Genomic DNA, 12,648 nt, shown 5'->3' on the forward strand with positions numbered 1-12,648 from the left:
TTTCTGTGTGAGTCTTCCCTCTCTTGCTGAGTCTCTTCTGCCCCAGCACCCATCGCACGCAGCATCCTGTTAAAGGAAATGCAAGCTGTCTTCTGATACTGTTGCATTCCTGTCGCCCTATTTGGTGTGGCTACAAATATGTTGATGGAGAGAGTGAGTCTAAGCCAGCGTAGGGCAGCTTCATCATAAACTTGCATAGTTGATGTGGGCCAACTTGTGATTCCCCATCTCTAAAACTGGAGTAATGGTGACCTCTGGGAGTTGGTGACTCTTCCTTGGGAGTCTTTTGTGTACCTAGAACTAGGGAGGGACACCTTTTCCAGCACCGCACCTTCAGTGCTGGAAATCCAGAGCTGCTGCACCCACCTCCCTGGGTGGCCTCTGTTCAAGTACTTCCAGCAGGAGAGAGCCCAGCTACCCATCCAGGGTTGCTGGTTCTGTTTCCAAGCTGCTCTTACAATCCAAAGGGTTCTCCTCATTTTCAGCCCAAATCTCCCCTCCTGTACTGTAAGGTTATTCCGTCTAGCCCTGCCTTCTGGAGCTGCAGAGAACGCCAGTCTTTGCCTCTTGCCTGCAAAAAGAGTACTGTACTCCCATATTCCTCCCCCTCTTCAGTCTTCTCTTCTCCCAGCTAATCCTACCTTGTTCCTTCAAGCTTTCCTAAGGGGACAACTTGCTTTCCATTCCATCTTTTTTGGCGTCCTCTGAACCCATTCCAATTTGTTTGCTGTGCTCCATAGCACGTCACAGGCGCTTCTCTGTTTTGCTACCTGTACAGAGGCTGGGAGCCATAAATGCCTTTCTTGGACACACAGGATAGCTCAGTTGGTTAGGGCATGGTGCTGAGAATGCCAAGGTTGCAGGTTCAATCCTTGTATGGGACAGCTGCATATTCTTGCATTGCGGGGGTTGGACTGGATGATCCTCAGCGTCTTTTCCAACTCTACGGTTCTATGCTTCTGTAACCATATACAACAGAATATCAATATGTTATGATTTATATGCATGGTTTCCTGCACTAGACAGATTCCCAGGCAGAAAAATCCTCTTAGGTGAAGCCTATTGGAAGCCTGTTGGAAGAACTCAGGATATGCATTAGGTTCACACCCACCTACTTGAGAAATCTGCTCATAACTAGCCAGAGTGAGGAGATTGATAAGGGAGCAGGCATGACTAGCTCACGGGTGGGAGGCAACGTTAGAAGCAAAAGGAATAGAATAAAGATGGCAGCTCTAGCTGTTTCCGCAAGATCTGAATTTTAAACCGGAGCCAGATTGAAAGAGCAACCAGTAATGACCTTTGCAGCGGCAGGGCGGAAACCTAATCACGCTTGCAAGCTGTCAGCTGATCAGCGTGAGAAACTGGGCAGGAGCCTTTCCTGCCCTTTGTGAGGTGCTTCTGTGGTCTCAAAAACAAGCAGGTTTCATGTGACCAAACCTCACGTAGGTATTGGGGTCACTTTTCATTACAGATTTTATGTCAGGAAGCTGACAAATATGATACACCAAAGCATCCCCCCTTTTTTTATTTTGCTAAAGAGCATCCTAAGCCCAGTTCCTCTGTGGTCTTTCCTCTGTGGTCCCAAGAACCTGCCCTGCGTGTCTGCTTGGGCTCTCTTGGCATAGCTGGAATATTCCATGCCTGACAACCAGTTTCCAGGATAGTGGTGCAACTCCTCCAGCTTTTCAGGATAGGCAGAAGCTTGGGGGGGTCTCCAGAAGGGACCGACCCTGTTTGTGGAGCTTCTTTTCAAAGAGGAGGCTGCTCTGCTCAAGGCCTCTTAGGATCCTGCTGGCGTTGCTTAAATTTCCCCAATGACAGGGCTGATGAATGATGGTGCGAGCTTAAATGGGAGCTCAGTGCTCTGTACCTGAGAAACAGCTGCTGATGTTGCTGCTGCTGTTATCTCTGCTTATCTGAGAGTGTCTCCATCATTGGTGCCTTGGATCCAGATGGCAAGGGCACCACAGGGCACTCTCAACACCTGCAGAGCTCTGTTACTCCGGAGGCTGTCCAAAGTCTGATCCTGAGAGTTCTTCAATGCCAGCTTTTTTCATGGTTTTAAATTAGACTGGTTACTTTCCTTTGGTATTTGATCATATTGTGCTTGTTGGAGTTACCTCCTTTGTGTCCTCTGGATGATTTTAAACCATCAAAATAAGCTAAAACAAAAAAAGGACGTGTTTAGGAATAGGAATTGTACACTGTTGAGTAATCAGTTGTACTACCTGTCAAGCCCTCTCGTTTAACATAGGTGAAATTCAGTTTTAGCAGAGTACTGATGGGCTTTGGTGATTTGCCACTGAAAACATTCTGGCCTCTTAATAAGAAGCTTTTTCTCTCTAACCCCCCCCCCCCCGCCGCCTAATCCACAATGACTGCAATGATGATGATGATCTTTCATCTGGGGAGCAAGGAGGGGCTTAAGGCCGGATCCTTCTCTGTGCAATCAGTGATGAAAACTTCTCTCTCTCCCTCTGAAAATCCAAGAGGAATCTGGGATAAATGTTCTTTTGGAGGCAACTGATCTCAGGTCCCCTCTGGATAGGATTATTTTTAGCTCCTTCTGATGTCACAGTTTTCCCCTCTTAGCAATTTGAATTGTAGAGAAGCCATACAGAAATCTATTTTATGGAAAAAACAAAAACCCTGGGATGATTGGGGGGAGAGAGAGCTAATGAGAACTGGATAATAATAATAATAATAATAATTTTTTATTTATCTCCCGTCCTCCCCAGCTGAAACTGGGCTCAGGGCGGCTAACAATTTTAGTTTCATGAAAATGAAAATCCTTAAAAATGTGCTGGGTGGAAAAGATGTGTATGTATGTGGAACTCCTCTTCCTCTTCCCCCCCCACCTCTCATTCCCTTTTTGCATTTCACAGTGCACTAGACTTAATATTCTACATCTTTTGCCTCAACCTTTCCCTCTAATTCTCCACCAGCATGTGCAGGAAGGAGACAGCAAGAGCCATTCCTGTTCTGTTTGAGGCCAAGCTCCGTTTGCCTTTGGGAGTGTGAAGTTCCTTCTTTTGGGACTGAGGCATCGGGCTTCACATCTTCCAGTGCTTTACCACAGACAGCTGACTCAACGAACTTCTGTCATCTTTCCTGCTCATATTTTAATGACTTAAAGCATTATTGCTACCCAAGCAGATGGGAATCACATTCTTGGGACTCATGAAATAGCAGTCTCAAGCATCCTGTTCAGATGACAGTGCATCCCAGCATTTCTGGAAGGCATGCAGGGAACCCTACACAACCAAATTAGGGTTAAGAAGAAACCTTACTTCTAGATATTGGGTCATATTCTGCAGGCTTTCTGGCCCTTCCTGAATATTCTGAGATTTCAAGAGTTCTAGATTTTGCTGGTTCTCTTGATATTGCTGTGTTTTCCAGGCACATCAATCCAATAGTAAAGGGTTTACAATTCTCATAATTTTTCATGTTCCCAGTTTTTTATTTTTGTTGGCTTTAATGAAAAAATACTAGAAACCAACTTTATATTTCCTAGCTTGCATTTTTATTTCATCCAGGGCTTTTTTTTCAGCCGGAGCTCAGCTCTGGCACTTCTCAGGTGAGCGTGATTGCCATTCTTACCGTGATTGCCAAGGGGGAAGTTTGTGGTGAGCTCCTGCAACTCTTTTTCTAGAAAAATAGCCCTGATGGCATCTTACGGTTGTTTTCTCTTGTGTTGAATTCTCTCATTTCTTTTAGATGGTGGCCTCTTCTCCTTCTCTTGTTAGAGCAGTCCAGGGATCACCATTTGTGCCCTTTGGAGAAGGAGCGTTGCTCAGTGGTAGCAGAGCACTTGCTTGGCCCTCACCAGGTGACCAGGTTCAGCTCTTGACATCTCCAGTGGGCTGTTGCCAGTCAAAAGAGACAGTACTGGGGCAGATGATGGACAGATTGGAAGCTGCCTAATACTGAGCCAGTTTACGTGAGATAAAATAGAGCTGGCAACATACATGGTGGCATGTCTCTGTTGCTGTGAGGACATGATAAGGATCATGGTAAGGTTGACAGTAGACCTCTACTGGCCACAATGAAAAGGGCTTGACTTAACTTCCATCTCCAAGCTTTAAAGTGTTTAATGTTGTTGAATTTTGCCAATTCGGAGAACTTGTGTGAGTCATTTGATGGTGCTCAGAGCTGACTGGAGCAGGGCAGGATTGGGCTGCTTTTTCCTCCATCCTAGGGGCTTTGTGGCTTAGAGACCCCAATAGCCCTGCATGCTTGCCATCCTCTGTAGCCTTCTCTTTACCCAGTTTCTGTTTCCGTGACTTTTCTTTTTCGGAACAAATCCAAACCTCCTACCTATCTCTAGGCCTTTTCTAGTTATGAGCTGGCACAAGAGGCACCGTTTGGAGAGAATGGAGGCTCACGATTGATCTTGTTCCCTCTGTGCCAGTTGAGCAGTGGTGCCCTGGAGCTACTGCCCTAAGAAACCTGGAGGCTAGAGGTGGCTGCTGTCCAAGGTGCTTCCCTTCTAGAATGGATCTCTGGGTTTTATACCTGCTTGGCTTACGGAAGAGTCACAAGACCCCCTTCCCCCGCTCCACACAAAAGTCATGGATTCACCAAGTTGGTCACAATGTGCTCCACTCCACAAGACAAGCAAACAGCTGCTGAAGCCTCCTGATACCCATTGTAGTCCATGCGTTAGATTGGATTACTGCAATGTGTCTGGAAACTCCAGCTAGTGACTAGATTGCTGGTGAGGGCAGGTGGCTGACAGCATGTGACGCCTCTGCTAATATATCTCTACTGGTTGCCCATGAGCTACCTGGGTAGGTTCAAGGCTCTTGTGTTGATGCACAAAGCCCTGAACAGCTTGGGCCCAGCATACCTTGAGGACCATCTGAGCCCTTGTATCACTGCTTGATCATCTGCAGGAGCACAGTTATAGTTGTCCCCCGTGGTATACAGGTCCAACCAGCCTCAATCAGAAGTCAGGCATTTAGTGTCACTTGTCCCATGAGCTGGGAACATGCTTCCAGCAGAGATTCAGCAGGCATTCATGCTGCTAACTTCCATGCGCCTCTTGGCTTTATTATGCTGTGCAGCTGTTCACATTTTTTTCTTTCTTTTTCTTTAACTAGCCAGTCACTTTCGTGATTATTTGTATGGTTTTCCACCCTGATATTTAATGATGCAGTCATGCAGAAAGACATTTGGAAATTAGAAATAAATACGTTATGCTGAAGAAGGTTGTCAAGGAATCAGGCGACCAGTGTGAGGCTGGTCTCTCCCAGAGGGCGTGGCATACTATAAATATAAATGTCTTTTTTGTTGTTGGTTGGGGGAAGATTAATCCCAGGGAAGCCAAAACCTTGTGAAAAAGAGATGCTTGCCTTATAGGCATCTCGGCCTTTGTAAACCAACAGAAGAACCGATGCACACATGCTGTTGGATGCTTTAGTCTGCATCCACACAACAACCTTGCACTGATTTTTTGGGGGGTGGGGCATGTCTAAGCATCCTCTGAAGGTGTACCTGTGTCTCTCTAGGGAGACCTGCCCGGGTTGTTGGTTGTTATGCTTTGTGGAGTTGAAGACAAGGTGGAAGTGAAACTCATGGATAGGAGGTTGTGTCTCCAATTATATGACCTTGGTTTTCAGAAGGGCAGGAGAGGACTTGAGGGATGGTGCCAAAGGCCATATAGAACAAGTGGATCATGATGAAGGATTAGAAGGAACATACAGGTGCTCTGGGGGCCACCAGATGGGTGGAGTTGTTGGAAGCAGATGGAGGAATGAGCGGGAGGAGCTGGGCAGGGATGTCTTGGGAGATGCCTGCAGAAAGTTTGATGGGGAAGGGAGTATGGCCTGAAAGGCCCGAATAGCTCAGTGGTAGAGCACGGGGTTTTCATGCAGGTACTGTAGCATTTCCAGGTAAGGCTGGGAGGGAATCCCTGCCTCAAACCCTGGAGAGCTGCTGTCAGTCTGTGTAGGCAGCACTGAGCTAAATGGGCCAATGGTCTGCTTCATTATAAGGCAGCTTTGCTAAGGACCAAGAGTTTGTTCTGGATCCAGGAATTGTCCAGAAGGCCTTGACGGAGATGTGTTTTGTGGCTGGATCAACAAGAGAGCTGAATAACCCCAAGGGCTAGGGAAGAGCTGCCCTTCCTTGCTGTGTGCTTCAATGGGCCGGGGAAGAGGGAGGAGGAAGGTTGCAGCAGCGTCTGTTTGGACTGGCAAGGAAGGTGATGGTCTTAGTGCCTCTGACTGGGGGCAGGGCGGCCTTCCCTTGCTCTCCCTGCAGGGCAATGGCACCTGACCAGCCAAACCTGTTTTGCTCCAGGTTGGGCTAAGCTGCTTTCTTGGGGCTGCCACAGTAAGCCCTCTTGCAGAGTGGAATTCACTGCCAGCAACCAATGTTTGCATTTCTCCCTGGAGATCAAGGCTTGTTTGGGGAGAGTCGCAGCCACGAGAGCGGAGGCTTCCTTCTCCAAGTTGGTGGCAGCAGAGAAAGGCTGTGAGTGGATCTGCCTAAGTGGACTCCAGCGTCCAGGGAAAGGGGCACTTCAACAAACTGGAGGGCAGCAGCCAGCCAGCCAGCCAGCCAGTCAGCCTCTCCTCGCCTCTAGTTGCTCAGAGACTGTCCAACGTGACTGCCAGGGTCCTGCCGAGTGCGGAGGCAACCTCTGTGCTGCCACTTGCTGGGCCAGCTTCCCCCCCACCCCTGGCTCCCATGGCAACTCTGCCTTTGCTTAACCTGCTTGCCTTGGCCAGCCTACGGATCTGAGATTTGAATGGAGGGGAGTGCTGCTTTCACAGCAGTTCCTTGGCTGCTGGGCACACAGTAAATAATACCTTGAGAGGAGGAACTGCAGCAAACTGGGAACTCTCCTTGCTGCTTGTGAAGCACAGAACTCTTTTTTTCCCCTGCCTTCGCTTTTGCCTTGTTGCCAGGAACTGCCCAGCAGGGCACAGCAATCTCTTCTCTTTCCAAACAGGCAACCACTGCAGGGCTGTTGTTAGAGGAGTTATTGATTCGGGGCTGCCTGATCTAGTGTTCTGCACGGTGCTTATCGGGTCAAAATCGCACAGACTGCTGATTGCTTACATCTGGGGAAAGCTTCACCTGCCAAATTTCACCATTGTGTTTCTATTCAGTTGCACGCAACCCCTGCCAGAAACTATAGTCGCAACCTGTGTGGTCCTCCCTCCCTCTGCCCCAGGACCACTTGAATCTGGAATTCTCCTGTTTCGTTCTCACTTCTGCAGTGAAGTCAAGTTTTCTCCTTTCCCCCACTGAATTATGGGGGGAGAGCAGTGTTAGAAACTCAGATATATGTGAATAGCCAAATGGCATCTTAAACCTAGGTTATGGACACCACAACGGAGTGTTTTTGTGGTGATATATTATTATTATTCATTTAATTTCTAAACTGCTTTATATTTTAAAGAAAAAAAATCTCAAAGCAGTTTACAACACATTAAAACATCGAATAAAACAATCTAGAATAAAACAAATGCATGCTTCAAGGAGAATATTTCAGACCCTTCTCTAAGTGACATTTTGCTTTCACCATATTTATTTACCTGCTTGATTTATAGAGCTGCCCCATAGGTGGTGTAGTGGTTAGAGTGTCGGACTAGGACCTGGGAGATCAGGGTTCAATTCCCCGCTCAGTCATGAAGCTCACTGGGTGACCTTGAGCCAATCACAGCCTCTTAACCTGCCTCAAGGGGTCATTGTAGGGGTTAACTAGGAAAGGGGGCATGGCATGAACCATGTACTCCTTGGTGGAAAAGGTAGGATGTACATGTAATAAATAAGCTCTTCTGCTTAGCTGTTTAAGAAAGCTGGAAGGGTCAGCCAGATGGAAATGTCAGCTGTCAACCTGGCATCCAGAGTTCTCCAGGTGGTTGCAATTGGACTCATGCCAGTCGCAAAATGCACCTGGCTCCTGGGTGGGGGGACAATAATACAGATTTAACTTACAGGGTTGTTGTAAAGAGTCCAACTAGATAATGTATGTGAAGCACTTTGAACATTTTGAAGAGTTATACAGTACAAATGCAAAGCCTTATTATTAGATGCTTCCTTTGGGGGTTCTCTAAGGGACGCAGGTGGCGCTGTGGGTTAAACCACAGAGCCTAGGACTTGCTGATTAGAAGGTCGGCAGTTCGAATCCCCATGACGAGGTGAGCTCCCCAGTGGCGTAGCGTGGGTTGTCAGCACCCGGGGCAAGGCAAGTAATTTGCGCCCCCTAACCCGTGGATTTGCGCCCCCTAACCCTAACCCCCAGATGTTGCGCCCGGTGCGGCCGGCCCCCCCTGCACCCCCCACGCTACGCCACTGGAGCTCCCGTTGCTCGGTCCCTGCTCCTGCCCACCTAGCAGTTTGAAAGCACGTCAAAGTGCAAGTAGATAAATAGGTACCACTCCGGCGGGAAGGTAAACGGCGTTTCCGTGCGCTGCTCTGGTTCGCCAGAAGTGGCTTAGTCATGCTGGCCACATGACCTGGAAGCTGTTCGCCGGCTCCCTAGGCCAATAAAGCGAGATGAGCGCCGCAACCCCAGAGTCGGACACGACTGGACCTAATGGTCAGGGGTCCCTTTACCTCTACCTTGGGGGTTCTCAAGCTTCTTTGGACTATAACTCAGTGGGGAGGTCCAACTTACTAGGGTCTTCTCTATGGAGTGAGAATTGGAAATAACTGGCTTGAAAGTCAATTCTGAGTCCATAAGCCGGAGGTGGAGAAACAGTGGCCTTGCAGATGCTGCCAGACTCCTACAGTGCCATTGGCCACATTGCCTTGGACTGATGGGAGCTGGAGGACAGCAACATCTGGATGCTTGCAGGGGATTCCTCGGTGGTCCGTGAGCCTTGTGAAATGCCTCTGCCCATCCCCTGTGCCATGGCTGGTGTGGCAAGGCTTGCTTTGCCCTTGTAGATATGCACCCATTTTCAACTATTTGTGTTGGGGTTTCCCAGCCTGGGGAGTAACAAGTTTTCCTTCTTGACCCAGAGCTCAGTCCAGATTACATTTGAGGAGAGTCCTCAGCAACTACCGGCTGTCAAGATTGACCACGTGACGTGCACGGACCAGTCGGATCGCAGTATGGTAGGCTGCTGCTGTCGCATTCTGATCCTTGTGCTGTTACTTTTCCCTGCCACCACCTTTAGAGGGGAGCACAATGTTAGATCGGGGGGGGGGGGAGCAGCGAAAGCCATTGGGAATTTGCTAGCAGGTCTTCACCTTGGCCTTCAGTGCTGAGAACCAAACCACTGGAAAGCCGCCCTGATCCAGACAGCTGCACTGCCCTCTTCCTGCCATTCTTTGCAATGCTCAGGCTCTGTTTTTGGATTGCAGATTCCTGTGTTAATTTGCACTGCTGAAATTGTGGTCGCTTAAAGGGGCTTCTGCGCTGGGCCTGCCCAGCTTTGTTTAGTATGAGCAGGAAGATTTGGCAGCCTCAGGAGCTACACAGATCTCCTGACAGATGCTCTCGGCCCTTTCAGTGTCAGATGAAGACATACCTGCTGAAAACTACCAGTCTAACATTCAACCAAGACCAGGGAGGGGAAACGTCAGACCCATGGGTAGAATGTGGCCCTTGCAGGCCTCTCTTTCCAGCCCTTGGGACTCTCCTAGGCCACACCCCTGACAGATCCTGCTCCATGTCCTCCTTGAGTATTGTTTCTTGCCTGTTGCTTGCCTGGGTGGACATTAGAGGGGTATGTTTGAGTATGTGTGGAAGCAAGCCTACTGCATGGAAGTCAAAATAACATCTGTTGCTCCACCCACTTTTCTTCTGGCCCCACCCACCACTGGCATGTGGCCCTTAGCAGCTGCCTAGAAGGGAATGTGTGGCCCTCTGTCTGAAAAGGATTCCCCATAGACAGTGGGGCTGTGAGGCAGAGAATCTGAAAGGGAATATTTTGGAGAAGGTCAAACACGATGACTCCCTCAAAGTATGGAGCCACAGAGCAAGAAGAATTACCGACGAAAGAAGAATGGAGGATGAAGTTGATGGACTATGCAGAATTAGATGAATTAACAGGAAGGATTCAAAACCTGCGGGATCAGAGATTCTTAGAGGACTGGAGTAAATATATGAACTATTTGAAAAGTAATTGTGATGAACAGATTATGCTAGTAGGACTGCAACAAGTTTTGTAAGGTGGATTATTTGAAATATTACAAGAAAGACTATGAAAAGAATTATTAGTTAAGGATAATTAAATGCAATATAGAAATTAAGAAATGCAGAATAAGTGATAAAGAACGAAAAATCATCAGAGGTGTTGACGGAAGTCTAAAACGTTGTATATGATGAGAAGATCTATTGTATGACTGTTGGAACTGATACGTTAAAATATATATATATATATATATATATATATATATATATATATATATATATATGCTTTCGTAGATTTTCACGGGTACAGGAATGCAGGTTTTGGTGTCTTCGGGTGTCTTCCCGTGTAAGAGTTGGGGTGTCTAGGCGACGTTTCGACGAGGTCTCACTCGTCATCTTCAGGCTGGTGCTTTCGGCTTCTTGTTACTGGAACAGAGCAGGATCTCAGTGTTTGAGTTCCTATAAATACTGTTGAGGGGGTGTGGTGTATAGCCTCCAACGTTCTGGGCAGAGAGGAAGTTCCCAGGTTAGTGTGTCTTTTCTTCTTTTGTTCATTAATTACTTGAGGGATATCTTGAGTGATTTCTTGAGTGATATTCTGAGTACCACTTAGGAGGGTCATTAGGTGTGGATTAGTTGCTAAAGCTTTCGTGTCTTGACCTCTTGAGCTTGTAAAGAGTTTTTTCTGAGAAGATGGCTGTACTTCACTTAGTTGTGCTCTGGCTTGGCTTCGTGTATAGGGGCGAGCTGTGGTTTTGTGCCCTGTGCCAGCCAGGATTGCAGGGGGGTGCAGCATCCGGAGGTGCCACTATGGTTTGGCTACTGGATGGTGTCTGTAATTTATCTGTGGAGAGGGTCTGGGTTTGGGTCTGGTGTGGTTGATTGGAGATGGCGTTCTGTGTGCCTCTGGTTCTGGTGTCGGTTTTTGTGGGGAGGGCTATTTTCCAGATGTCTGGCAGGCGGGACGTATCGTCACGCTTGTTCATGTTGTGAGGGTGTTTCTCTATCTCGATGGCTTCCATGATTATTCTCTTGTGGTGGTGTTCCGTGTTAAAGAGCAATTTGGAATCTGAAAAATTAATTTTGTGTCCTGTTTCTTTCATGTGTTGGTAAAGAGAGGAAGTTTTTTCTTCTTTTTTGACGGCATTCTTGTGTTCTGCGATACGTGCATTTATTCGTCTGTTTGTTCGTACATTTATTCGTACATTGGACAAACAAACAGACGAATAAATGCACGTATCGCAGAACACAAGAATGCCGTCAAAAAAGAAGAAAAAACTTCCTCTCTTTACCAACACATGAAAGAAACAGGACACAAAATTAATTTTTCAGATTCCAAATTGCTCTTTAACACGGAACACCACCACAAGAGAATAATCATGGAAGCCATCGAGATAGAGAAACACCCTCACAACATGAACAAGCATGACGATACGTCCCGCCTGCCAGACATCTGGAAAATAGCCCTCCCCACAAAAACCGACACCAGAACCAGAGGCACACAGAACGCCATCTCCAATCAACCACACCAGACCCAAACCCAGACCCTCTCCACAGATAAATTACAGACACCATCCAGTAGCCAAACCATAGTGGCACCTCCGGATGCTGCACCCCCCTGCAATCCTTACACAGATCTGGCTGGCACAGGGCACAAAACCACAGCTCGCCCCTATACACGAAGCCAAGCCAGAGCACAACTAAGTGAAGTACAGCCATCTTCTCAGAAAAAACTCTTTACAAGCTCAAGAGGTCAAGACACGAAAGCTTTAGCAACTAATCCACACCTAATGACCCTCCTAAGTGGTACTCAGAATATCACTCAAGAAATCACTCAAGATATCCCTCAAGTAATTAATGAACAAAAGAAGAAAAGACACACTAACCTGGGAACTTCCTCTCTGCCCAGAACGTTGGAGGCTATACACCACACCCCCTCAACAGTATTTATAGGAACTCAAACACTGAGATCCTGCTCTGTTCCAGTAACAAGAAGCCGAAAGCACCAGCCTGAAGATGACGAGTGAGACCTCGTCGAAACGTCGCCTAGACACCCCAACTCTTACACGGGAAGACACCCGAAGACACCAAAACCTGCATATATATATATATATATATATATATATATATATATATATGCAGGTTTTGGTGTCTTCGGGTGTCTTCCCGTGTAAGAGTACACTCTTACACGGGAAGACACCCGAAGACACCAAAACCTGCATTCCTGTACCCGTGAAAATCTACGAAAGCATATATATATATATATATATATATATATATATATATGCTTTCGTAGATTTTCACGGGTACAGGAATGTAGGTTTTGGTGTCTTCGGGTGTCTTCCCGTGTAAGAGTTGGGGTGTCTAGGCGACGTTTCGACGAGGTCTCACTCGTCATCTTCAGGCTGGTGCTTTCGGCTTCTTGTTACTACATACCTACATTCCTGTACCCGTGAAAATCTACGAAAGCAAATATCTCACCTCTACGGGGAGGAAACCTTCCAGCTGACAAGAACCTACGAGAAACTAGAAATCCGAAGAGCCACCATCTT

The 12,648-nt window shown here is 47.3% G+C and overlaps 1 protein-coding gene across 1 annotated transcript in view; it reads left to right on the forward strand.

The window, feature by feature from the left end:
• The window catches only part of C2CD2L (C2CD2 like), a 34,091-nt gene that overhangs the window by 2,008 nt on the left and 19,435 nt on the right, over positions 1–12,648 (forward strand). The window contains exon 2 of the mRNA XM_081172546.1: positions 8,980–9,075. Within this exon, the coding sequence (XP_081028672.1) occupies positions 8,980–9,075 (96 nt within the window). The remainder of the gene's footprint in view (positions 1–8,979; positions 9,076–12,648) is intronic.

The sequence above is a fragment of the Podarcis bocagei genome (genome assembly GCF_964188305.1).
Source record: "Podarcis bocagei genome assembly, chromosome: 15".
Taxonomy (NCBI): Eukaryota; Metazoa; Chordata; class Lepidosauria; order Squamata; family Lacertidae; genus Podarcis; species Podarcis bocagei.